Consider the following 26710-nt stretch of genomic DNA (forward strand, 5'->3'; position numbering starts at 1 on the left):
GACTGTGTACAGCAGACCCCGCTGAGTGGTCCTCAGGCTGGCGAGACGAAGAATGAGGATGAGGAGGAGAAGGATGAGGAGGAGGAGGATGAGGAGAAGGAGGAGGAGGAAGGAGGAGGCATTTTATGGTGGCTGTGGGAGACATTCCTGGGCAGCGATCCAGAGGTAAAGAAAAGGCCAGCAGCCAAGCTGTCCTGGCCTCCCTCCTGCACTCTGACCGCAGGGTCACTCTGCCCTTGGCTGCCTGCCTGGGAAACAGTGTCACCAGCTTTGCCTTCCCTTCCTCTTTCTCAGATTCTTGGCTTCCTGTCCTCCCCCCCCCCCTCCCCCCCCCCCCAAAAAAGAAAAAATCTTACTCAGGAATCTTCTTACTGTTTTGCCTTCTCAATCTCTTTTCTTGTTTTCACATCGATTACTTATTTTACGTTCCTCTAGGGGGCAATGTGGAGCAATGTTCTGAGTAAGCCTGCAGTTGCAGATAAAGACAAGTGCTTTTTCACTGGTAAAGTACCGTGCAAAAGTCTTAGCACAAATTAAAAATTGACGAAAAATCCCAAATTACATCCAAATGAAAAGATTAAACCAAACATTCCTCAACGATTAATATGACGGTAAAATACAATAAAAAATCTTATTAAAAACAACTTTAATCTTGTGTGCCTAAGACTTTCGCACAATACTGTGTACATGTATTCCATAAATCCTCCATCATCATCATCGTCGTCATGGTTACAGATGTGTGTTGTTGCTATGCTCAGGTGCTTGAGGTGGCGTCGGGGGAGGAGCCGGCTGGAGCTGGAGAAGCATCCGGAACTCTGCAGCAACCAAACCTGCCCGATACTCAACCGACTGAACCTCAAACCGGACAGGACGCAAAGGTAACCTGCAGTCAGTCACACCATGACACCTAACGTACACTAATTCCTTTTAACGTAACAAAAACCCATAGAGAACATGGACGTATGTGGTATACTTTTGCAGAAAATGAGTCAAAGTGTGTTTTTTTCAAATCCGTGGACGGTTCACAGTGGGATGCTGTGTATCTGTGTGGCGGTTCTGGCACATTCTAACCCTCCTCATGTCTCTTCAGGACGCAGAAGGCCTCTCTCCGATCTCTGAAGCGAGCGGCCATGGAGCTTTATCAAAGCCGTTGGGCACGGTCAGAACCCAGTCTTTGCCCTCAAGCATGGTAAACACCCCCTCGTCTGTAAACCTCTCCACCCCCCCCTCCACGCCTCAGCAGAAGTGTGTCGTGTCTTAGACTAGAACAACTTCTAGAACTTTCTTTCTACCTTCAGTGCATTTACATGGCAGAGGTCTACCAGATGTAGATACTGTGCTGCAGACAGGCTGTAGTAACCAACTAAATATTAACATTCTGTTTACATTGGACATTTGATCTCTGGTTGTTTTTTCTGTGTTTACATGATGATGGGAAACGGAGCTGGTTTTGTTAGCATGGGTGCTAACTGAGAGCTAGCAGGCTGTGATGTGTATGTGGTTTGACTCTGGGGAGTGAGAACTGACAAAGCAAGTGTTGGTGCAGTTTACAGGAACCTCCCTCACAGGAGAAAGACATGAATTTGATGACTGTCAGCTGTATGTGAGAGTGGTGTTTTTAAAATGAATAAACATACAATCCAACGGTATGGTTTTGCATGGGTCTCTATAGTGGGTTTAGGAGATCTTTTGATATATATAGATATTGATTATGATTTAGACTTTCCATTTACTCGTATTTTAATAATCACATTAGGTATGTTTTATAATGTATATTGTACTGTATGTTCAACCTTTGGTCATCGACCCCTCCATTTGATTCTCAGAGTTTCTTTGCCAAAGCTTTGTAGCGATGAGCTGCCTTGTTACTCGCTGTGTGTGCTTGCTCGCATATCTGTGCATTGTTTGTCAGAAGTTGCAGAAGTTACGAGCTAAATGCGTAGGATGATGTTTACATAATGCCCCTCTGTCACTTCCTGGATGCAGGGTGGAGAGGAGAAGACCCCTCTTCTTCACGTTAGGAGTTCATACTTCCAATAACGAACCTTAGGCACAGAATATGAGAGAGGATGAGTCACGTCAATCCTACCAAGATGATTGTTGGCCATGAAAATGCACTGACTGACACATTCATTTTAACATACTCTAGTGATCTAGTATTAGTCTTAATAGGTATCCATGCATGTACTGTAGATTTCCTCTTTCTCTTTTCTTCATGTGAACCGATACAGCCACTCCTTGTGTGGTCAAATCAAAACGAAAATATAAATAAATCCACGAAAATGATCCACTCCCTCCGTCTCTCTCTTTCTGTGTCAGGAGCACATGGGACAGAGGGGGGGTGACAGTCCCCCCGCGGGGCTGAAGACCCACTTTACACACACCGTAGACACACACACAACACACACTCTTGTCAAGGGCTTCCCCGCTGTGACTCCCACTGATATAGCATGTACAGACAGTGGGCCCAGGTCACCTGAGTCAGCCCAAGTTCAGCCCTCTGAAGAGCCTCTTGCAGCCCCAGTGGAGGAGACACCCATCAAGTCCACTCCCAGCAAACGGGCCTCTCCGCCTGGGCGGCCCGTGACGCACTCCCAGCCGCTGGAGATGACGTCCGCCTCAGTCACTGCACAGACACGCACCCCCTCTGATCCGATTGACAAAGCGCCCCTGCAGACCGCAGGAGCCCCCGCCCCCCTAGCAGCCCCCCGAGAGCCCCCCACCCCCCACCCCACCCCTCAAGGCTCTCTCAGGGCCAGCCAGGAGGACCCAGTGGGCGTGCCCCCAACAGCAGCCCTGGTAAGCACAGCCACCTGCGAGTGCCAGCACAAATACCCACGACCAGATCCCCAGCACTACACAGTCCTAACCCCCTCTAACCATAGCTAGCAGGGTGGTTCAGAAGCTTGCAGAGGTGTGTGGTACACTTAATGACCCTTTTTTACGAATTTGCATTAATTCAACATCATTGATTGTGACTTGGGGTAAACTGAGATTGACTAATGTGATGTTTTAACAGTGTTTGCTCACCGATGTGCAGGAGTAGTGTGTGATGTGTGGGACTCATACCTTTACCTGTTTAATGGTTTTACAACACCTCTGTTTCAACACTGTGATACTGTGACTTTGGAATATTTATTTTTACCCGTCCTGTAAGTATACTCAAATACAACGAGAAGTCAAATGCACTCAGAGCAAACACAAGATGTGTGAGATAGGAAGTGTTGTGTTTACTGCCTTGTCAGCTCATAGAGGCTGTAGCCCCTCCCCCTGTGTCTCGGCCCCGCCTCTGTGGCCTCGCTGTGCATAATGAGTCACTGGAGCTGCCTGTTCCTCAGTCAGACTACCCTCCAACCACCGCTCCAGGAAGTGGTTTAGCCACAGGTGGGTGGGGCACTATGGCGGAACGAGAAAAAAAACCTAGTGAATACCGTCAGAGTACAGTATGTGGCAGAGAGAGAGAGACAAAGTAAAAGAGTGAAAGAACGGCTGGGGGGGGGTTGGTGGGGGTTAAGGAAGGTAGCTTTTCAGGTTGCATCATCCCCAGGTTGGCTCAGAGAGAGAGACACCTGGCGAGTGACAGAGCGCGTGCTGAGCTGTCACCTGAAGCTGTCACGCTCGTCCTCCCCTCCTCTGCCTGCCTCTGTGCTGGTAGGAAGCGTCAAGCTCAGCAGGGTGTGTGTGTGTGTGTGCTCCAGACCCCGGGGGATATCCAGGCCCCGGCAGGGCCTTCTCCCTCTCTCGTGCTGCTCCATGCCTGTCGTGAGCGGGCCACACAACTGGAGGACTGGCTGGAGAGAGCCAGACACGACCTGGGACAAACACGCGGAACCGGCAGCATGCAGGTCAGCGTGGAGCAGCAGCTCCTCACATGCCAGGTAATTAAGCTCAACGGACGAGGAGGTCAAAATTCAACTGTGGGAAGTGTCAACAGATGTGAGTGTGTGTTCTGTGGGACTTTACCCCGTCACCTTTGATAGTTAAGGGACATTTGTGTCTGTGTGTGTGTGTGTGTGTGTGCTATTACTATTACTACGTGAACACATACAAAAGTAACAATTATCCAGTATAATAATTACATAATTAGTTATTGCTTAATTAGTAATACAGAAATGATGTCTTCGTACCCTCTGTCAGAGCCTCAAGTATGACATATTTCTTCCATGCAGCTGTTGGCTTAGCTACAGGTATTCCGCTGTTGACTCTCTAATCTGAGTTCACATGCAAACGGAATAAAACAAGAAAAAACCATTAGAGTTACGACTCTGTTCTATTGATTCAGAGTCTGGCATGAGCTTCAGCACTAAGGTTTCACTTTCCTCCCTTCCAGTGGTTTGTTTTACTGCTCTTGATTGTCCTTAGTTCAAAGCGTTCCTGGGCCGCTCTCCATGAGTTGAGTTTGTCCGCTGTTTTACGACTGCTCTGCGTACAGTGTGTCTGCGGAGGGGGAGAGATTGGGATTCAGTCCAACAGGCAGCTGGGCTGAGTGACTGAAGCTGTCTCCCGGCAGACAGAGTACATTCAGAACAGACAAGGTTGAACAAACATTCAGGGGGGGCTAATGTGTTGTGCTGGTATTTGCCTTGAGGGAGGAGTTTACGACGCAGCTGCCGGCCAAGTAACAAAGACCGCGTGCACAGTCTCAGACAGCCTCTAATAAAGGCCGTCGTACTGATAAGAGGAACGTGATTATCTCTTCTGATATGAGCGATTACTAGTTGAACACATCTTTGCCTCATTTTACCACAAGTAACACAGCAGCACCCCGGTGCTGTTTCATATCACTATTCACATTTCACATTCACATTTAGTCATTTAGCAGACGCTCTTTTCCAGAGCGACTTACAGTAAGTACAGGGACATTCCCCCCGAGGAAAGTAGGGTGATGTGCCTTGCCCAAGGACACAACGTCATTTGGCAGAGCCGGGGATCGAACCAGCAACCTTCTGATTACTAGTCCCTTTCCCTAACCACTCAGCCACCTGACTCCTGAACACACACACACAGCCACCTGAACACACACACACAGCCACCTGAACACACACACACAGCACATTTTCCAAGTGTTGCTTTACCACCAGTAGTGTTGATATGGGTCCATAGAGTCCTGAGACTGTATAAACACTAAAAGGAACACTCACGGTGGGAAATTAGCACGTTGAAATGTTCTGTGTCGTTACCAGTTTCAGAACAGAAAGACTGAGCACTGCGTCCGTGTCCATGCAGAGACTAACACATCACTGTCATCGTTTCATCAATCTAGGATGATCTGCCTGCGTGCCCTGCTGACCCTGGGCGTGTACTGTAACCAGATCCCTCCATTAAACATTGAAAGGGTTATGCACAGCCCTATAGCCAGGCACATTTGAATGAAGGCTTTGTGAGCAAACAAAAACAAGGCGATTGATTGGATCGGACCAGTTGAACCTCTGGCTTTAGTCAACGCCTATTAATGACTCACATCTGATGTGTACCCAGGCCTGGGAGTAGGACTCAGGAGGGAGAGCTTGTACAACTGTCTCTTCATCAGACTCTGCATGATGTTCTCTGCATTGTGACTCACCTACTGAAGATATAGGAAATATGAGGCTGCCTCGTCATAAGGGAGGGTTGTAGAGTAAACACAGGCGAAGTAATCGGGCAGTTCATCCCAGGAGAGTCTTCTGGTTCTTCATTCTGAATCTCATTCTAGGTTGATTAGCATGTGTGAATGTGATTCTGCTCCCTGATCTCGCACGCACTTTGTGTTCTGAATCGCATTAGCCCTTCCTCAGATACGAGGGGCGGTTATCTCAAAGTCGGACCCATTTTCTGCTTTATCAATCAGTCTTATTTTCTGTGGCTGTGTGTTTCTTGTGTGTGTGTTCTTGTGTGTGTAGGAGATGTTTCTGGAAATTGAGCAGAAGGTTGCGGTCCTGTCAGCACTGGGCCTGCAGCCACAGGCGAGGGGGGAAGGAGAGGTGGAGGGGGGGTCAGTAGAGACTCAACAGCAGGAGGCGGAGGAGGCGGAGGTGGAGGAGGCGGAGGTGCTCTCCTCCAAGCTGGAGCTGCTGAAGACCAGCCTGGTCACTTTCCAGCTCCTGCTGCAGGAGAGGCAGAACGAAGAGCACTCACACACACTCCCACACAAACAGGTACACACACACACATTTACATTTAGTCATTTAGCAGACGCTCTTATCCAGAGCGACTTACAGTAAGTACAGGGACATTCCCCCAAGGCAAGTAGGGTGAAGTGCCTTGCCCAAGGACACAACGTCAGTTTGCATGACCGGGAATCGAACTGGCAACCTTCGGATTACTAGCCCGATTCCCTCACCGCTCCCCCACCTGACACACGCACACACACACACACACACACACACACACACACACACACACACACACACACACACACACACACACACACACACACACACACACACACACACACACACACACACACACACAGGGGAACAGGTACACACACACACGAAGATGCTGAATCAGTCATTTGTTGCCAGTAAGGCAACAAATGTATTTGCATGTATTTGCATTATTTGGATTTTTTTTTGCCAACTTTTGCATTCTATGAAATGTTGTCAAAACTCTTTTCCCAGCAGGCCTCAGCACCTAGAGAGCGCCCCCCGAAGGCTGAGCTGAGGCGCAGTGCCAGCGTCCAGGAGATGCTCTCCTCATCCAAGAGCAAACTCATCCGCCAGAGCAGCCTGCAGCAGCAGCAGGTACCGCAGCTGTCCTGCATTAGATCAGAAACACGGAGCAAAGATTCCAGTTCCTCTACCGATCACATCCAGATGAGTTGGGCTCTCATCGAGTGTTTGATCCTGTTGTCTCTGACCCGTGTGCGGTAGGAGCTGGAGCAGGAGCTTAGTGAGCAGAGAGGCCTGACCAAGGCCATCGCACAGCAGGGGAGCAGGTCACGTCTCCTCAGCCAAGACCAGGGCCAGGAGGATCAGACCCAGCCATCCCCACGGTAACAGCCACACCCAGCACAGCAGACACATCAAGCCTTCAAGCGCACACTGTATGAAGAATACATGTTGTGATGGTTCCTGACGCGGTCGCTCATGTCCACTCCTGCAGGTGTGTGTTGGCTGGGCCGGACGCGGAGGGCGGGGCAGCGGGTCAGAGGAAGTGGTCACACCTTCAGTCCCAGCTGCTGGCGCTGGAGGAGACCACCCTGCTAAGCTCCGCTCAGGTGAGAGACAACATTTTCACCTGTTTTGTAAAGTGTCAGATGTTTAACCTATAGGTAAATTGTAGATTTTTACCTTTTAGTTAAAGTGTAGAATTTCTCTCAATTTGTAAAGTGTAATTTTTTTACCCCATAGGCACAGTAAAGCGATTTTTACCTCATTCATAAAGTATAGATTTCTACATTTACATTTAGTCATTCAGCAGACGCTCTTATCCAGAGCGACTTACAGTAAGTACAGGGACATTCCCCCCAGGCAAGTAGGGTGAAGTGCCTTGCCTAAGGACACAACGTCATTATGCACAGCCAGGAATCGAACCGGCGACCTTCTGATTACTAGCCTGATTCTCTAACCGCTCAGCCACCTGACTCCCTATCTATCCTATGAAATGTAGTGTAGGTTCATGTGGCGGGTCCTGACGGGGAGTTGTGGTGTCTGCAGGGGCCAGAGGCAGCTGTGGGCTGGGGAGAGGCAGCTGTGGGCTGGGGAGAGGCAGCTGTGGGCTGGGGAGAGGCAGCTGTGGGCTGGGGAGAGGCAGCTGTGGGCTGGGGAGAGGCAGCTGTGGGCTGGGGAGAGGCAGCTGGAGGGGTGGTGGTGGGAAGCCACACCCTGGAGGACCTGCACACACACATCCACCGTCTGAGAGAGCTGGGACGCACGGCCAAGGAAGCCCCGACTGAGGAGGTGCCCCTGGAAGAGCACCTGCAGAGACTGGACGAGGGTCTGTTTGATGTGCTGTATGGGGTCGCCCTGACCCTCTCCTCTCTCAACACCCTGCTGCAGTCACCCCCTGGACCTGCCTGTGAGGACACACAACGCCAGCTGCTCACGGTACCCCCCCCCGCCTGCACAGTCAACACAGGCCAACGCCATCACAAACCGATTCTGTGTGTACGTCGACATAGATTCAGCCCAGCTGTGTACAACTGTCTGGGGTTGTGTTTGTCGTTGAGCAGAGTCTTGCTGCAGAGTTGGACATGCTGGCCAGCGAGCTGGGCTCTCATGGGTCAGAGGTCACCGGCGTTCTGGGCTCGGGTCAGCCGTGTGTGGGTCAGCTGGGCAGGCTCCTGCCTGTGGTCCAGATCGGCCTGGCCAGCAGAGAGAAACAGCTGCAGACCCAGCAGGAACAGATGCACCAGCACCAGGTCAGGTCCACTACGTTATTTATAAAGGAGACTTATTTTGACTCATTATGTGTCTCGGCCAAGTCAGTATTTTATGTCATATTTGTGCCTATCAATGAGTCAAGTTCAGATATTGTCACCAGATCCCTCGGTGACTTCTAGACTGTTTGGTACGTCTGTAAATGAATGACAGTTTAAACGTGTTTCATGTTATTAAATAACAAACGGCCCTTTGTATTACTGACGTTTTCGCATACTCAATAATGAAGTGAATTCTGTGTTTGTCTAACTCAACAGAGAGAGTTGAAAGGCTTGCATGCAGCCCTCTTTTCTAACAAGGTGGCCATTGACCAAATGACTAACGAAGTTACCACCCAAGACACTAGCCTGCAGTTACAGGTATGGTAACAGCAGCCACCTCGTCTTTGATGGTCACGTGTAGTAGCGAGCGTTCTACAAGAGCACAGTCAAGTGCAGTCCATGATATACTGTATCCTTGATAATCTGCTAACTTCAGAATCCTTTCTCCAGACCTGATATTTCATCTGAACAAACTATGGCCTAAAAAGAGAAAGGAAGTGTGACCAGGGATTGTGTGCAAAAATATATTTTTAAAACTTAGTGTCGCGGACTTTAACAAATGAGACTGTACATTTAACGTGGGTTAACCAGTGAGATTGTTGTGTGTGGCCAGGAAGTGTCAGTGTTCATCAAGAGGTGTGTAGAAGTGTGTGTGTTCATCCAGGTGTGTGTGTAGAAGCGTGTCTGTTCATCCAGGTGTGTGTGTAGAAGTGTGTGTGTTCATCCAGGTGTGTGTTCATCCAGGTGTGTGTTCATCCAGGTGTGTGTTCAGAAGTGTGTGTGTTCATCCAGGTGTGTGTTGATCCAGGTGTGTGTTCATCCAGGTGTGTGTTCATCCAGGTGTGTGTTCATCCAGGTGTGTGTTCATCCAGGTGTATGTGTCTCTCTCCCCAGGCGTTGCAGCAGGACCTCCAGCAGCAGGCCCGCCAGGTGTCCTCCCTGACTGCTGACAGCCAGGGCCTGCCCCCCACCCTCCTGCAGGAGGCCACCAAACTGGAGGTACAGCATCTAACCTCCTCCTCTTAGGTTTTCACTGTCACTTCAAGGACCCTCCTTCCACCACGGAGAAGTTACATTTTACATTTAGTCATTTAGCAGACGCTCTTATCCAGAGCGACTTACAGTAAGTACAGGGACATTCCCCCTGAGGCAAGTAGGGTGAAGTGCCTTGCCCAAGGACACAACGTCAGGTCGCAAGGCCGTGAATCGAACCGGCAACCTTCTGATTGGTTGCCCGATTCCCTAACCGCTCAGCCACCTGACCCCCAAGTTCTCAACAACCCAATCATCTATAGAACTGCAGATAATAGACAAACGCTGGTGTAGTTATGAGGGATGTGTGAGCAGCGCTGACGCTGTGGCCTCGTCCCTCAGGGTGCGCTGGAGAGCATGATGGGGCGTGTGGGCAGCAGGTGCCAGGAGCAGAGGACCAGCGCGGAGCTCCAGAGGCAGCGAGAGAGGCTGCTCCTCAGCCTGAGAGAGCTGCTCTCTCTGGGCTCAGAGCGGCTCGCGCGGCAGCCTGGTCTGGAGCTACGCTCTACGGCGGAGCTACAGAGCTTTCTCGACACCCACACGGTCAGAAAAACCCCCCCGGTCATTTTGGACAAATCATCGTCACAGCAACCAGTCTTTCTTGTGTCTGTTTTGCCTTCCTGACTGTATCTGTGGTTGGCAGAAGTTCTTCCAGTTCCTGGGGATCCACCTAAGGACCCTGCAGTATCTCTCCCAGAGGCTCCCGGCCAGCGCCCCCCAGGGGTGGGAGGGAGAGCTGGCAGGACTACAGGAGGAGGTGGCCAGAGTGCAGCAGCAGGCCCTGGAGAGAGGCATTAAGGCACAGACAACCCTCCAGGTAACCCATGCCTTCACTAGAATACAGTTCTGTATAGACCACATGGCTTTGCTCAGTGTGACTGCATGTCTTACTCATTGTATCTAGGTGCCGCTATATATGATACAGCTCAGTGTTCTGTGATGCTGAAGGGTAGTTTTGTGTTTGGTCCTAGATGTGGATGCAGTGGGAGGAAGACAGTGCCTGGCTGGACACCTCTTTTAAAGACATGGAAACTACTTTTCCCAAAGTGCACCTGGAGGAGGACTTGGAAAAACAGAGCTGCTGGAAACTTTCTGTCTACCAGGTATTTGTCCTCAGCATTTTCTTGCGAACAGAATTAAACGATTGATCAGAAACTCCTCTTCCCAGGCCTAATACATCTCTGTGTTGGCTGAACACTGCATGCTGTGTCCTTCTGTTTGTCAGTCTAATGACCCCACTTAAATGTACAAAGAGTTATTTGTGAGTGCTGTGGATGCGTTTTGCTCTTAATGTGAGTTCAGCCATCGAGAGAGAAAGAGCAGTTCATTCTCCACCTGCTCCCACTGCCTATTATCATCGATTCTCTCTCTCTCTCTCTCTCTCTCTCTCTCTCTCTCTCTCTCTCTCTCTCTCTCTCTCTCTCTCTCTCTCTCTCTCTCTCTCTCTCTCTCTCTCTCTCTCTCTCTCTCTCTCTCTCTCGTTCTCTCTCTCTCGTTCTCTCTCTCTCTCTGTCTCTCTCTCTCTCTCTCTCTCACACACACACAAACTCCCTCTCTCCCTTTCTCTAGTGTTCTTCATTCACAGCTGTGTCCAGAGAGGCTGAGAGGAGTGGAACATGGGAGAGATGGGATTCTTCTTCCATGGTTCTGTCCTCCCGTGTGGGGAAGAGGCTGATAATGACTCTCCATGTGTCGCAGGAAATGAAAGGAGTTCTGGAGGGGACCAGGTGTCGCCTGGGGCGTCTGGGGGAGCTGGGAGGTCGGCTGCAGGTGGCGGGCTGCAGGGGCGTGAGTGCGTCCTGGCGCCAGCAGGGGTCCCGCTGGACGGCGTTGGAGAGGAGACTGGAGCGGAGCCTGCTCAGCACAGACAAGCACAGGAAGCTGTGGAGCAGGTACTGCAGGCACAGGAAGCTGTGGAGCAGGTACTGCAGGCACAGGAAGCTGTGGAGCAGGTACTGCAGGCACAGGAAGCTGTGGAGCAGGTACTGCAGGCGGGCAGCGCTGCCTGACAGCTTAACGTTCATCACCCGTCTTTGTAACAGTGGTTATTGTGATGTCCGGCAGGTTTTCACGTGACGCCGCCGTGCTGACCGGCTGGATGGACGGAGCGAGGGAGGCGTTGAGGGGGTGGAGCCAGCTCCCTTTCACAGCCAATCAGGAGCCAGATCTAACTGAGGATAGCCGTCACTACCAACAGTTCTTGGTATCTTGCCAGTCGTTTTGACCGTTTTAACTCTGACTGAATTCAACATCAGTTAGTCCAGAGGGTCTTAATTGAAATCTCTCCCGTTCGTCGTCTTGTTTCAGGACTTCAGGAGAGAGCTGGAGGCCAGGTCCGATCTGAAGGGCTCTGTGATCACCACTGGGGCCCAGCTAGAGCAGCTGATGGAGGCAGAAAGAGAGGCAGAGAGCCAGACTCCAGCCCCAGAGCCCAGCCTCGTACACACCCAGCTCAGACAGATAGAGCTGGACTGGGCAGTCATCGTGTCGGATGTGCCCATGGTCCAACACACACTGCACCAGGTGTGTGCACTTCGTGTTCCGCAGAATGAGAACTAGAACATAGAGCCCAGAACGTATCCAGTGTCGATATCTGTGCCGTATGTGCTCACTGTCCATCTGCTAAAATAGCAGGATTCAATGAAAAGAATAACATGTACATATTCAGTTCTGTCAGTTCCTCACACACACAAGGACCACAGATGCAGTCACACGCACACACGTTTCTTAGCACCCATTACCAGTATTAAACCCCCCATGTTCAGCCTTCACAAAAATGGATGGAGCCTTCACTTTCTAATTGGTGTGAACATCTTTCTGTTTCACACGCCTTCTCTCCCCCTCTCTCCCTCTCCTCCTCTCCCCCTCGTGTCTGTAGAGGCTGATGAGGGTGCTCCCTCCCCAGGGGGCCGTGGCCGAGCTGCTGGCCTGGGTAGGAGAGGCTGAAGCCAGGCTACAGGAGCAGCAGGACAGCCTCCTCCAGACCTCCAGCCCTGACCTGACTAGGGTGCTGAGGAGCTGCAAGGTACTGTGGCTCAGCTACAGCCGCCAGACATGGCGTACTCCTTGGTCGTGTGGTTTATGAAGTCTCTCTCCCTCACCCTCTCTCTCTCTACTTCTCCCCTCCCTTTACTTCCCCCTCCCTGTCACTCTCCCTCTCCCCCTCCATCTCTTTGTCCTTCTCTCTACATTGACATTTAGTCATTTAGCAGACGCTCTTATTCAGAGCGACTTACAGTAAGTACAGGGACATTCCCCCCGAGGCAAGTAGGGTGAAGTGCCTTGCCCAAGGACACAACGTCATTTGACACGGCCGGGAATCGAACTGGCAACCTTCAGATTACTAGCCCGATTCCCTAACTGCTCAGCCACCTGACACCCTCTCTATGGCCTTTCCCTCTCCCTCAGGAGTGTCAGGTGGACATGACTGGCCGTCAGCTCACGGTGGACTTTGTCAACCAGTCAGGGTTGCAGACGGCCAGGCTGGAGGGCCGGAGAGGTCGAGGTGAACAGACCCAGTTTGCTGAGGAGCTGGGACACCTAAACCATCGCTGGCTGTCTCTCCACGGAACGCTGAACTCGCAGGTTCATAAATAAACCAACCTCTGTATTATATAATTCTTTGAGTTAGGTACAATTAATAAAATGCTAACCAAGTACTTTCTGTACCAAAGCGATACAGTTGAATACATTGAAATGAGATTTAAGTACGCTTAAGTAGAATATGCAAAAGTATGTTGTTTGTCCGCTTGGGTATGAACGTCCCTGTGCTGTCTCCTGAGCAGGTGCAGACCGTGGAGCGGGCGCTGAAGACCAGAGCAGAGAGAGGGGCCACATTGCAGCAGCTGTGCGCCTGGGTGACCGCTCAGAGGGAGAGCTTGACCCGGACTCCTGTCAGTCTCTCTGACGTGGAGGCACGCATCCACGCGTCTGAGGTGAGGAACGCAGAGACACACGACCTCGATTCAAACCGATCCCACGCCACCCTCATCTCACAACATGCCAGCATGGAGAACGCATCTGACCGAGCACATATGAGAAGCGGAATAGAAAGTATTAGCAGATGAATTAGAGGGAAAGTCACTCTCTGTGCCGATGCTAATTCCAGGCGCTGGAGGAGAAGATCAGGGTGAAGACGGCTGCCCTTGAGGAGCTGAGGATCAAACACCTGGGAGAGACCGAGGACAGCAGCTGTGACATCATCACACAGACAGACCGGGCGGTCAGCGCCTGTGCTGCCCTCACCCAACAGGTACTCTCCAGATAAAGGTAGCAGGCTCTTGCTAACTAACTGATATACAAGCTGGCTAAATTGCTAACCACAGCAACTGAACCGGTTATGGAGCCACCACATTGTCTTTCTTTATATTATATATTTGTATATATATTAAATACTTGTCTTATCCTTAAGGGTTTAGGTTGGTTTAGGTGCAGTTCTATGTGCGTACGTGACACCCTCTATGCCATTCCTTGTAAAAAGGGCTACAGAATTTGATGGAATTGAAATATGATTGAATTTAAATTTGCTGATTTGATCCAGAACACAGATGAGAGGCTGGACCTGAAGCAGGCGCAGGGTCTCTGGGCCAGCCTGCAGAGCGGCCTGGAGGCTGCGGTCCTGAGCACAGTGAAGACCCAGCAGGTCCTGCAGTACCACGGCAGCCCCCAGCTCTCCCTCCAGGCCCACCAAGCCCTCCACCACAGGCTGCAGGTAGTCACCACCCAGCATGCTCTCATTTCACAGCTTTTTGTTAACGTTTTGGTGAGTCCCTCTGTATGTGCTCCCGTGTTCAGCGTCTCCACGAGGAGAGTGAGGGCTGCGACGCGGGTTGGGAGGCTCTGAGCCAAACTCTGTCATCCCTCGGAGAGAGGGTCAGTCCTTCTGCTGCGCTCCTCCTCGCAGAGCTGCTGGACAGACAGAAAACAAGGTTGGTTCAGCGATACGCTTCACACACACAAACACACACACACGCTGACACACTTGCACACACATACGCACTCAAACTCACAAACCCACAAGCATGCGTCGCCTGAACTCTGGCCGTCCCCTGGCTCTTCCAGGTGGGCCCAGGTGAAGCGTGAGCTGGGGTTCCAGCTGGTGAAGAGCCAGGCCGTCCTGGAGGTGTGGAGGGAGTACGTCGGCCTCGCTGAGCCCTTCTCCCAGAGACTGCAGACCCTGCAGGAGGAGCTGGGCGCCCTGCTGGGAGGACCACCCGGGCAGGACAACACCACGGAGAGACTCACCAGCCGCATGCTCACCCTGCACGTGAGTGCGCTGGGGAGAACACCACATCTCGTTAGCCGTGCACGATACCGATTTGTACTCTTATCAATGAGCTTAACTTACAGTAAAACGTTTGCCATGAATCAGTGAGGCTTTTCAGACCCTCTGCAGTCAAACCCTGTCTGTACATCTGCTTGTCTGCTCCAGAGTCTGCAGGAGAGTGCCGACAGTTTGCAGAATGACCTGGAGGGGGTGCTAGATGCCTCTAAGGTCCTCAGTGGACGAGCGGAGCCCTCGGCCGCCCTCTTCATCCAATCAGAGAGCCGTATGCTGACCCGTGGGGTCTTACAGTTGACCCAGTCTCTGACTAGGAAGCTGGGTCACCTACAGGTACTGTAGAACTCATTCCCCAGCTTAGGACATGACTTTAGCGTTAGCATCATCTTGGCTCCTGTTGGTGAGCTGTGCTGGGGGAGGGATCAGAGAGTAACCAGGCGTGTGTGCGCTGTAGGAGGAGCTAGAAGAGCGGCAGCAGTTCGACAGCCTTCTGGAGACACTGGAGAGACACCTGGAGGAGTGGGAGGAGAGGCTGAAGCACGTCTCTCCACACGGAGACACCACCAAGGTAGGCCACCAGTGGAGCTGACGCTCCCAGTATGAACGCATGGAGGGTCCGTGAGTGAGTGTTGTCTTAAAGAGAGGCTGTGATCTGGTGTTCCCCAGTGTGAGCTGTTGGAGCTGGCCGGGCTCTCTCCTGACCTGGAGGTGCTGAACGAGCTGAGCTTCAGGGTGACCCTGAGCGAGGCCGCCTCTCAGAGGCTGCAGAGCCTCAACAGGAGCTGGGCTCAGGCCTCCGGCCGCGCTGTAGAGGCCTGCAGGTGAGGCTCCTGGACTCTGGAGGAAGGGGGTTTGTGTGTTTCTGTGGAAAGGGTGGAAAATGATGTGTGTGTGTATGTGCATATGTGCATGTGTGTGTGTGCGTGTGTCTATGCGTGTGTGTGTGTGTCAGTGAGTTGCAGACGGAGGCTCTGAAGCAGCAGAGTTTCGAGCAGAAGTGTGAGAGCTGGATGCTGTTCCTCCAGACTATGGAGGACAGTCTGGCTGTGGACCTGGCCAGCACCTACACGGGCCTGAGAGAACAGCTACGCGTTCATCAGGTGAGACACACACACATACAAACACACACACACACTTACACACACAGACACACACGCACACATCCAACCCCCACACTGACCCGTTGTGACTGTTCCAGAGGTTCCAGGAGGAGCTGTCTATCGGCCACCAGATCCTGCACTCTGTCATCAACGAGGCCCTCCGTCTCCTTCAGAGAGGAGAGGTGGAGGACAGGTACGGAGCCATCCTGGTTCACGCTCACTCAAGACTGCCACTCACTCCTCCTCAAATCCATGGTTACTGTTCCATCCTGACTAGGCATAGACCGCCATCCTGTACCCACCCACCCATGTTTGGTGTGATCTCGTTCCTGTTCCCAGGAGTGACTTCATCCTGAGGCTGGCCCAGCTGAGGGGACACTGGCAGGGGGCGGTGCAGCGGGCGGCCCAGCGGCGCGCCCTGGTGGAGGGGCTGGTCAAACACTGGCACCTCTACAGACGCAACCTGAAGAAGCTGCAGAGCTTCCTGGCCGACGCCCACACCCTCCTCCGACCCACTGGCCCCGCCCACTGCAGCGTGCTGCACCTGCGATGCTCACTGGAGGACATCAAGGTGAGAGGAGGCAGACAGACAGACAGACAGACAGACAGACAGACAGTCAGACAGTCAGACAGTCAGACAGTCAGACAGACAGACAGACAGACAGACAGACAGACAGACAGTCAGTCAGTCAGACAGTCAGGGGAAAAAGATTACTGTTAAAACAGGCCGTTGACTACACTAGAGTCTTAACTGAAACAACACGACTTTGAGAATTTGAGACTTACTGCTTTTAAACTGCCAGTAAACACAACAGCCTACCCTTCATAAGTACGTTTCCATGACCCCCTTACCCTTGACCCCCTGACCCCTTGTCTCTGAGCAGCACACTGAGCTGCTGTTCCAGAGGTACCAATGCAGCTACATCCACACCATGGAGCTGGGCCGACAGCTGTTCTCCCTGGGGGACGAGGACACCCAGAGCCAGCTGCAGGCGGAGCTGGCCACACTGCAGGAGGACTGGGAGGCCCTGCAAGGCATGCTGGGAAAGAGGAAGGACCTCACTGACTCCATCGTTCAGGTTCAGTCCACTTGTTTGTTTGTTTTATAGAGTAGGGTGTAGCTTAGTGGTTTAAGCACTTGACTGCAGATCAAGAAGTTTAGATAGAAGTGCCTACTAAATACATTTACTGAAAGACACTTATCTTTGCATATATTTGCGCTACCCTTGGATATTTAATCCTGCGTGAAACACGAACCCTTAAATCGATCACGCCATGGGTCAGGGTTGAGAGGAAGTTGTGTAATCAATACAGAGTAACTCGATATGTTTTATAAAAAGGGCAGCGCTCTCTGTGCACAGCTCTGTGTTCCCTTCCTGTGTCTCTCGCGGTGAGGGCTAATGACTAGCCAGGTGAGCCGTCAGGTTTGGGATGTGTGATGGACACATTCTCACCTGCGAGGTCTGTCCTGCTGGGCTACTCTATACAGGCTCTGCCGTATCTAAAGTGCAGCATTTCAGATCCTTGGAAATGCTACTGTTCCCTCAGTCCCATGCTGGATCTGTCCTCCCTCCTCCCCTCCCCACTCTTCCCCTTTCCTCCCCTCCCCACTCCTCCTCTCGCCTGCTGCAGCAGCCAGCAGCTCTCAGCTCCCAGCGTCCTCTCCTCCACCTGCGGCTCTTAAACACAGCGCTCAGCCCACTGACCCACATTTAGCCTTCCTTCACTAAACCTCCCGCGTCCTTCCAGCACTCTCACCCCGGGACCCGGCCTCCGGGCGGGGCGAGCCTGGGCACTTTACAGAGCCGCAAGTTCACTGAGTGAATTGCTGGTTCATTTGAGACACAATGGAAAAACCTCAGTGCCTCTGTTTAAAGAGTGAATATAGAGGTTGAGGAAATAAGACAGGTCCCTTTCATCATCCGAAGTTTACTGAAAGGTGCTGAAAGTAGGTGAGTAACAAGTACCTGGTAGCCTACCTTCAGCTGCCTGTGGCTTATTCTCTGACAGGGTTGTAAGTGGGCTGAGGGGTTAAGAGCTTAGTTTCTCCTGGATGTAGGACTCAAAGGCAGTTAGCTCGCACGACTCTCTCTCCATCGGAATGCTGCAGAGTCCATCTGGTGTGGGTTTGCATCCAACAGCAGATGCTGTGTACCCAGCATCCCTAATGATCTGGCATCCAGCCTCCAGAAGAATACACTGGATGTCTCTCAGGGTGTCTGAGCCAGACTTTAATGTGATCAAAGGCATCTACGTGCATTAAGGGGCTTTACAGAGCCAATAACAAATTGGGCCTGGGTGCAGTTTTGCAGAGGCAGGGTGAAGAGGCAGGGATGAAGGGAGACTGTGGAGCTCGGTTGGGCAGCTTAGTGTAAGTCTGTCTGGGAATTAGTGCTCAGATCTCGTTCCTCCCTTCTCCACCTGGTCTCTCTCTGCCCCCTGGTCTCTCCCTGCCCCCTGGTCTCTCCCTGCCCCCTGGTCTCTCTCTGCCCCCTGGTCTCTCCCTGCCCCCTGGTCTCTCTCTGCCCCCTGGTCTCTCCCTGCCCCCTGGTCTCTGCCTGCCCCCTGGTCTCTCCCTGCCCCCTGGTCTCTCTCCATGCCCCCTGGTCTCTGCCTGCCCTCTGGTCTCTCTCTGCCCCCTGGTCTCTCCCTGCCCCCTGGTCTCTCTCTGCCCCCTGGTCTCTCCCTGCCCCCTGGTCTCTCCCTGCCCCCTGGTCTCTCCCTGCCCCCTGGTCTTCCCTGCCCCTGGTCTCTCCCTGCCCCCTGGTCTCTCCCTGCCCCCTGGTCTCTCCCTGCCCCCTGGTCTCTCTCCATGCCCCCTGGTCTCTGCCTGCCCTCTGGTCTCTCCCTGCCCCCTGGTCTCTCCCTGCCCCCTGGTCTTCCCTGCCCCTGGTCTCTCCCTGCCCCCTGGTCTCTCCCTGCCCCCTGGTCTCTCCCTGCCCCCTGGTCTCTCTCCATGCCCCCTGGTCTCTCCCTGCCCCCTGGTCTCTCCCTGCCCCCTGGTCTCTCTCTGCCCCCTGGTCTCTCCCTGCCCCCTGGTCTCTCTCTGCCCCCTGGTCTCTCCCTGCCCCCTGGTCTCTCCCTGCCCCCTGGTCTCTCTCTGCCCCCTGGTCTCTCCCTGCCCCCTGGTCTCTCCCTGCCCCCTGGTCTCTCCCTGCCCCCTGGTCTTCCCTGCCCCTGGTCTCTCCCTGCCCCCTGGTCTCTCCCTGCCCCCTGGTCTCTCCCTGCCCCCTGGTCTCTCTCCATGCCCCCTGGTCTCTGCCTGCCCTCTGGTCTCTCCCTGCCCCCTGGTCTCTCCCTGCCCCCTGGTCTCTCTCTCTGCCCCCTGGTCTCTCCCTGCCCCCTGGTCTCTCCCTGCCCCCTGGTCTCTCTCTGCCCCCTGGTCTCTCCCTGCCCCCTGGTCTCTCCACCTGGCCTCTCCTCTACAGCCCCTAATCAGCAGAACGGCCCTGCTCTGATAACATTCAAGGGAAAGAAGAGGCGTTACCGGGAAAGTTTTAATCTACTCATCTACATGACTGATTACATTATGTTGGAACATTTGTCTCCTCTCTTTATCACTCCAGCTAATGGAGATGTTTTAATAGGTCAATTATTTTTTGTGTGTTTGCTCAGTTTGATATATTTTCTCAGCTTTTCTTTTGGGTGTAGTTCCCAAAGAATCGTTGTGTCATTTTATGTTCTCCTGCATCTATTTTATGATCGTTTTTTTTCTCTAAGAACTGGGAGAGCTGTGAGGCCGGACTGGGCAACAGCGTTCAAGAGCTGAAGAACATAAAGACCAGACTGAACCAATCACTCCCAGAACATCTTGACCAGATGCCAGGCGCAGAGCAACTCACCAAGGTGACAGACCAACTCCCTGCTCACCTCACTGCTTGTTGCCTGAGTACAACATACTGCATTGAAATTGCTTTCCTCACACACAGGACAGGCAAACCAGCCACAACAGGGTCTGTATCAATTAAACAACCAATACTTTGTTATGTCCCTACTCTGTTAGGGTTAAGCTACAATATCCTTGTAGTCATTTTCATTTATCATTAAATCATCTATTTAACTGTTTGTGGCGTTAGGCAAATCCAAGTTTGTGTGAGCAGTACTGTAACGTATAAACAGAACAAAAGGCCCCGCTGGAGACAAACAAGCAAGCTTTCAGTCACTCTAAAGCACATCTCAAACAGATTCCATATCTGTTAGCCCACGAGAGCGCAGCCAAAACAGCCAGCAGGTTTGGCTTTTCAACTCATCCTTCCTGTTCCATCATGGCTTTATCTCCTCCCTATTTGCCTCCCCTCCCCTCCCCCAATCCCCTCCCCCAATCCCCTCCCTCCCCCGGTCCGAGCCAGCTTGCTGCAGCCTTTAATCCTCTTCTGGGGCGGGGACAGAAAGAGAAAGAGAGAGGACACGGGCGCGAGGGGCAGGGCAGATGGAGAAAGGGCAGAGTGGAGTTGAGAGGATTGGAGTGAGAGGAGGGGCTCTGACCGCTGCCGTGCTGTGTTATGGTATGCAGGAGGCCGAGGACTCCCTGGACGACTGGGCCGAGAGCCTGACGGAGCTGGCCACCATGAAGACAGACCTGTCCCAGTACATCATCGCTGACGACGTCCTACTCCTCCAGGAGCAGGTGGAGAACCTGCACTGCCAGTGGGACGAGCTGTGCCTCAAGGTAGGGCCCCGCGGGTCTGGGAACAGGGCTGGAGGAACTCCCGGCTCGGGGATCAGAGATCAGTGTCGCTGCAGGCAGCAGGAGGAACCGAGGAACTGTGTGTCTGTTTGGGTGTGCTTTGTGTTTGTTAGGCTGTGATTGGACAGCAGCTGCAACAGTTTGACATTCCCGTTACCTCAGATGCCTGAAGACAGAAAGAGAGCCAGTTGGCACGAGATGAAATTCAATTTCTATATTGAATCAGAACTTGTTTTGGGAGAGCATCAGATTGTCAGCTGATTTGTTTTTGGTGGATCAAGGTCATGTATCAAGCGAGTCAGTGTAGAAAAAAAAGTACAAAGAAAAAGTAGCAAAAAAACTTTTCTATTCTTTAAATGGTGTCCGTTGGTATTTGATCTGCTTGGTTTGGTGATGTTATGTATGGGTTTCATAGCAGGTGGTAGTGGTGTGAACAGATGGTGTTGGGAGAAAATGAGTTCAGGCCTTCAGGAAGCAGGGCTTTTGTAATGGACATCAGTCTGCCGTCAGGGAACTGGGGTTGCCATGGAGATCGTAATAGCTTTCACTTTTTCAGTTGAGTGTGTGAAGGGGCAAAACTCCAGCTAGAGTTTTGACAAAATTGGGGCAGTCACTGATATTTCAGTTTATTAAATGTTCGTGGAGTTCAGTAACATTGGGCCTTAACTTTCAGAGATAGAGGTGGAACTGTTTCTGTCTACAGTATATATAGGCCCCCCAATTTAAGATTTAAATGGGGCTCTAATGAAGATTGTTTTGTTTAATTTCAATCTTTGGCTAGGCTCCTATATTGTATAATATAGGAGCTATAATGTGTTTTGGGTGGTGGGGGGAGGGTTGAGGATGTAATTGACCGGTGTAAAGTGTTTTAGTTTTAGTTTACTCACAAACCAGCTCTCCCTAAAAGGGATGCTCACTGTTTAACTGTTTACTATCGGTTAAACAGTGTTGTCAATTTAGCGACAATGTCGCTAGATTTAGCAATTTTTCACCTCTATTGACAAAAGTCGTATCTAGCGACAAATCTAGCAACTTTCTGCTAGGCCTTCTCCGTTTTCATTGTTGAGCAGCAGCAAAATAACTGTAGAAAACATTTGTTGTATTGTTTTTTTATTTTTTATTTTATGAGTCACAGTCCATTCTAGGCTACATTTTTTATCTTGTCGGTTAAAGGTTAGGCCTAATGGTCGACCATTAGGCCTAACCATTTTATTGGTAAAATGTATTTGCATCCCTAGTCCCTGAGTTTTAGGAGCAGACTAGATTTTGTTGAGGCATGTTTGAAGTAAGAGTTGCGGTATTTGAACTATTTTCATCACCTCGGTTCCCTCAGGTGTCGCTGCGTAAACAGGAGATTGCCGACCGCCTCAACGCCTGGATCATCTTCAATGAAAAGAACAAGGAGCTTTGCGAATGGCTGACACAGATGGAAAACAAGGTGGCCCACAACGCCGACCTCACTATCGAGGAGATGGTGGAGAAGCTGAAGAAGGTAGGAGCCCGTGGAGAACACACACACTCAGACCAGCTGGAACATCAGAAACACTTTATCCGCCAAATGTACAGTGTACTCAGGAATTTCATTTGATGATACACGCGGAGTGAAGTTTGTTTCACCCCCTTAAATCAGATACGATATGTTTAGTATAGTTCTTGTTGCTTTGTGCATGACACAGGGGGGGGGGGGAATCTTGTGAATTCACTACTTATTACATTTGATTAGATTTGTGCTGTCTACAGCCTTAGCCCTGGCCCAGTTTCTGAGAACCTAAATCATTCTTGATTAGATCATTGTATTGTTGACGACTTGTTGACAGGATTTTGTCACATAGCCATGATAGTCACACCTGTGATGGTTGTGCTTATTCTCTTTGACCTACTGTTTTAAAATAACTAGTTAGGCATGCAAACACAGGGAAACCTGTACTCTACAAGTGGCCCAGGCTCCAGACTGAACTGTGGTTTCTGTCCAATGTTCTGACTAGCAGAAACAAGGAGGGGGTGTGTCTGGTGAACTCCCCTGTCTGGGAACGGGACAACAGCTGTTTCAGTCTCAGCAGGCCCATGTCGTTCTGTTTTGTGGAGCGCAAACCCTTTTGTTTGTGAGTGTGAATGCGTGTGTGGGTGTGTGTGTGTGTGTGAGGTGAGGAAAAGGCTCTGGTATGCCGAATGAACAGCCTGTGACAGGCCCGTGTTGTGCTGCCTTCGGGTCACATGACCCAAAGGTTCATAACGAACCATCGTTGTGTTTACCCAATTTTACCCAATACAAAAACAAATAAAAATAATTTTATTTTAACCTTTGCAATGTGGGGGGTCTGAGACAGCCCAACGGTTAAAATAAAATGCTTCACTTTGTTTTTGTATGCGGTAAAGTTGTCGCAATACGATGGTGGGTCACAATGACTGATGGGTCAGAATGACCCGAAGATAACACAAGGGTTAAGCTTTTACCATTCAGCACCATGTCTGACATCACGCTGTTGACTCCCTCCCCTGCCTCTGTCCCTCTCCTCTCTCCCACCTCGATCACCAGGACTGCATGGAGGAGATCAACCTCTTCAGCGAGAACAAGACCCACCTGAAACAGCTGGGGGAGCAGCTGATGACCGCCAGCAACAAGACCAAGGAGACGGAGATCAACGACAAGCTGAAGGACGTCAACGATCGCTGGCAGCACTTGTTTGACCACATAGAGGCCAGGTACGGCAGCACTTCCACCATCCGCGGACCTCTTCTAACCCTCATTGAAAGTCCCATTGCGCCACCCCAATATTTTGTTGTCGTTCAATCGATCACAACTGTTACAACCGACCGTGTGTCAGCACCCTTGCGGTGGCGTCCATGTTGGATTGGGTTAGTTAAACACAGCCAGAGTGGAAGGCTCCAATCGAAATGGGATGCCCCTGGACGAGGTGGGTTCTGGGGGTTGACAGGGTACATCTGCTGCTACTAATGTTCCCAGCCTGGAGATTATAGCTGAGTGAGGCTCAGAGTGCCAGGGATAGAGCTATTAATCCATAAAAGCAAATCCCAGTCCAACACTGGACCTATGACAGACCCATGCAGACTTAGCTCTCGTGTATTACGCCACGATGCAGTAGGATGGGTCAGTGCGGGGTTGGTCGCAAACAATGTCTGGAGATGAGCCCAAACACAAGCTAATCACCTACAGGGTTGTTTTACCTGCGCTGAGTCACCAAGACTAAAACGTTGAGTAACAGAAGTTTGCAGACATGGATTAAACATATCCTTGCAATAGTCTGAGAGGTTGTTAAGTTTTAAGTGCTTTGGCATGGTTGTCATCCTGCCTGATGTTGCCCCTGCAAACAAAGCTACTGTCTGCAGAGGTCCATGAGGCATATTCTAATTCAGACCACTTATGAGATATTGTTTACTCTGGGTTCTGATCATTATGTTCTACTTTCTCCGAACTACGTTCTGTTTACCGATGTGCCCAAGAGCAGACTGGGCTCAAAATAATGACAGAGTATAACAGCACAGAGTGCACTGAAAGGATTTCAGACGGAGTGAACCAGTTTAGAAGTTTTGTTACACTTATGGCAAACTGTTGGTTTGCACTTAGGTCAGTGTCTCTCAAGTCCTGTGTCTATTAGCTTTTTCCTCTCAGCAGGAAAAACCCTTTAAACTGGCCACAGTTGAGTGTTTCGTCGCCAGAGGGACCTATGGGGGGGTTCCTCTCCTCTCTCCCTCTCTCTTGGCAGCTGGTACTGGTCTCTTGTTTCTGATCTCTCCGTTGGCGACAAGGTGAAGAGGGAGTGGCCGTCTGGGTGACAGGCTGGGGGGTGATTGACAGGTCCCTGTGCTTGAGTGACAGACACTGTCGTTTAGACCAGGGTCTGTTCATTTCTTTCCAATGAGTCTGGGGCGTTGGGTGGGTGTGCAGCCCAGTGTGTGCTGGGGGACGTGCAGGGAGTCTGGGGCGTTGGGTGGGTGTGCAGCCCAGTGTGTGCTGGGGGACGTGCAGGGAGTCTGGGGCGTTGGGTGGGCGTGCAGCCCAGTGTGTGCTGGGGGACGTGCAGGGAGTCTGGGGCGTTGGGTGGGTGTGCAGCCCAGTGTGTGCTGGGGGACGTGCAGGGAGTCTGGGGCGTTGGGTGGGTGTGCAGCCCAGTGTGTGCTGGGGGACGTGCAGGGAGTCTGGGGCGTTGGGTGGGTGTGCAGCCCAGTGTGTGCTGGGGGACGTGCAGGGAGTCTGGGGCGTTGGGTGGGTGTGCAGCCCAGTGTGTGCTGGGGGACGTGCAGGGAGTCTGGGGCGTTGGGTGGGTGTGCAGCCCAGTGTGTGCTGGGGGACGTGCAGGGAGTCTGGGGCGTTGGGTGGGTGTGCAGCCCAGTGTGTGCTGGGGGACGTGCAGGGAGTCTGGGGCGTTGGGTGGGTGTGCAGCCCAGTGTGTGCTGGGGGACGTGCAGGGAGTCTGGGGCGTTGGGTGGGTGTGCAGCCCAGTGTGTGCTGGGGGACGTGCAGGGAGTCTGGGGCGTTGGGTGGGTGTGCAGCCCAGTGTGTGCTGGGGGACGTGCAGGGAGTCTGGGGCGTTGGGTGGGTGTGCAGCCCAGTGTGTGCTGGGGGACGTGCAGGGAGTCTGGGGCGTTGGGTGGGTGTGCAGCCCAGTGTGTGCTGGGGGACGTGCAGGGAGTCTGGGGCGTTGGGTGGGTGTGCAGCCCAGTGTGTGCTGGGGGACGTGCAGGGAGTCTGGGGCGTTGGGTGGGTGTGCAGCCCAGTGTGTGCTGGGGGACGTGCAGGGAGTCTGGGGCGTTGGGTGGGTGTGCAGCCCAGTGTGTGCTGGGGGACGTGCAGGGAGTCTGGGGCGTTGGGTGGGTGTGCAGCCCAGTGTGTGCTGGGGGACGTGCAGGGAGTCTGGGGCGTTGGGTGGGTGTGCAGCCCAGTGTGTGCTGGGGGACGTGCAGGGAGTCTGGGGCGTTGGGTGGGTGTGCAGCCCAGTGTGTGCTGGGGGACGTGCAGGGAGTCTGGGGCGTTGGGTGGGTGTGCAGCCCAGTGTGTGCTGGGGGACGTGCAGGGAGTCTGGAGCGTTGGGTGGGTGTGCAGCCCAGTGTGTGCTGGGGGACGTGCAGGGAGTCTGGAGCGTTGGGTGGGTGTGCAGCCCAGTGTGTGCTGGGGGACGTGCAGGGAGTCTGGGGCGTTGGGTGGGTGTGCAGCCCAGTGTGTGCTGGGGGACGTGCAGGGAGTCTGGGGCGTTGGGTGGGTGTGCAGCCCAGTGTGTGCTGGGGGACATGCAGGGAGTCTGGGGCGTTGGGTGGGTGTGCAGCCCAGTGTGTGCTGGGGGACGTGCAGGGAGTCTGGGGCGTTGGGTGGGTGTGCAGCCCAGTGTGTGCTGGGGGACATGCAGGGAGTCTGGGGCGTTGGGTGGGTGTGCAGCCCAGTGTGTGCTGGGGGACGTGCAGGGAGTCTGGGGCGTTGGGTGGGTGTGCAGCCCAGTGTGTGCTGGGGGACGTGCAGGGAGTCTGGGGCGTTGGGTGGGTGTGCAGCCCAGTGTGTGCTGGGGGACGTGCAGGGAGTCTGGGGCGTTGGGTGGGTGTGCAGCCCAGTGTGTGCTGGGGGACATGCAGGGAGTCTGGGGCGTTGGGTGGGTGTGCAGCCCAGTGTGTGCTGGGGGACGTGCAGGGAGTCTGGGGCGTTGGGTGGGTGTGCAGCCCAGTGTGTGCTGGGGGACGTGCAGGGAGTCTGGGGCGTTGGGTGGGTGTGCAGCCCAGTGTGTGCTGGGGGACGTGCAGGGAGTCTGGGGCGTTGGGTGGGTGTGCAGCCCAGTGTGTGCTGGGGGACGTGCAGGGAGTCTGGGGCGTTGGGTGGGTGTGCAGCCCAGTGTGTGCTGGGGGACGTGCAGGGAGTCTGGGGCGTTGGGTGGGTGTGCAGCCCAGTGTGTGCTGGGGGACGTGCAGGGAGAGTGCCTGCAGGGGGGGGGATTAGGTGCGTTGACACTGGCTCCACAGCAGCTTTTGTCCCCCAAAGTAAACTGGGTGTTTCGTCACTCTGTCCAGCAGCTGCCATCTGCTGACTCCAGCCATTGTGCCGTCACACCCCCCCCCCTCCTCCCCCACCACCCCCGGCCCACAGACATGGTCAGACCCAGGGCTCCAAGGCCCCTGAACCCTGCACCATTGTCTACGGGGGAAGCAGGCATGAGGCAGATGTTTTGATAAAACAACCCCCCCCCCCACCCCCCCTGCACCCCTCT

At 52.8% G+C, this 26710-nt stretch overlaps 1 protein-coding gene across 1 annotated transcript in view; it reads left to right on the forward strand.

Moving 5' to 3' along the window:
* Positions 1–26710, forward strand: part of syne2b (spectrin repeat containing, nuclear envelope 2b) — an 84246-nt gene that overhangs the window by 44341 nt on the left and 13195 nt on the right. Inside the window, exons 76-113 of the mRNA XM_067243248.1 lie at positions 37–165; positions 759–878; positions 1091–1189; positions 2320–2799; positions 3699–3878; positions 5880–6134; positions 6600–6722; positions 6852–6973; positions 7084–7198; positions 7638–7673; positions 7767–8027; positions 8153–8341; positions 8618–8719; positions 9296–9400; positions 9776–9976; positions 10077–10250; positions 10405–10536; positions 11132–11325; positions 11498–11636; positions 11741–11956; positions 12312–12458; positions 12842–13018; positions 13219–13368; positions 13542–13685; positions 13974–14144; positions 14228–14361; positions 14495–14699; positions 14865–15047; positions 15169–15282; positions 15381–15535; positions 15667–15814; positions 15913–16007; positions 16154–16385; positions 16699–16893; positions 19535–19660; positions 20328–20483; positions 21835–21993; positions 23038–23204. Of these exons, the coding sequence (XP_067099349.1) occupies positions 37–165; positions 759–878; positions 1091–1189; positions 2320–2799; positions 3699–3878; positions 5880–6134; positions 6600–6722; positions 6852–6973; positions 7084–7198; positions 7638–7673; positions 7767–8027; positions 8153–8341; positions 8618–8719; positions 9296–9400; positions 9776–9976; positions 10077–10250; positions 10405–10536; positions 11132–11325; positions 11498–11636; positions 11741–11956; positions 12312–12458; positions 12842–13018; positions 13219–13368; positions 13542–13685; positions 13974–14144; positions 14228–14361; positions 14495–14699; positions 14865–15047; positions 15169–15282; positions 15381–15535; positions 15667–15814; positions 15913–16007; positions 16154–16385; positions 16699–16893; positions 19535–19660; positions 20328–20483; positions 21835–21993; positions 23038–23204 (6230 nt within the window). The remainder of the gene's footprint in view (positions 1–36; positions 166–758; positions 879–1090; positions 1190–2319; positions 2800–3698; positions 3879–5879; positions 6135–6599; positions 6723–6851; positions 6974–7083; positions 7199–7637; positions 7674–7766; positions 8028–8152; positions 8342–8617; positions 8720–9295; positions 9401–9775; positions 9977–10076; positions 10251–10404; positions 10537–11131; positions 11326–11497; positions 11637–11740; positions 11957–12311; positions 12459–12841; positions 13019–13218; positions 13369–13541; positions 13686–13973; positions 14145–14227; positions 14362–14494; positions 14700–14864; positions 15048–15168; positions 15283–15380; positions 15536–15666; positions 15815–15912; positions 16008–16153; positions 16386–16698; positions 16894–19534; positions 19661–20327; positions 20484–21834; positions 21994–23037; positions 23205–26710) is intronic.

Source organism: Osmerus mordax, chromosome 9, assembly GCF_038355195.1.
Source record: "Osmerus mordax isolate fOsmMor3 chromosome 9, fOsmMor3.pri, whole genome shotgun sequence".
NCBI classification, from domain to species: domain Eukaryota; kingdom Metazoa; phylum Chordata; class Actinopteri; order Osmeriformes; family Osmeridae; genus Osmerus; species Osmerus mordax.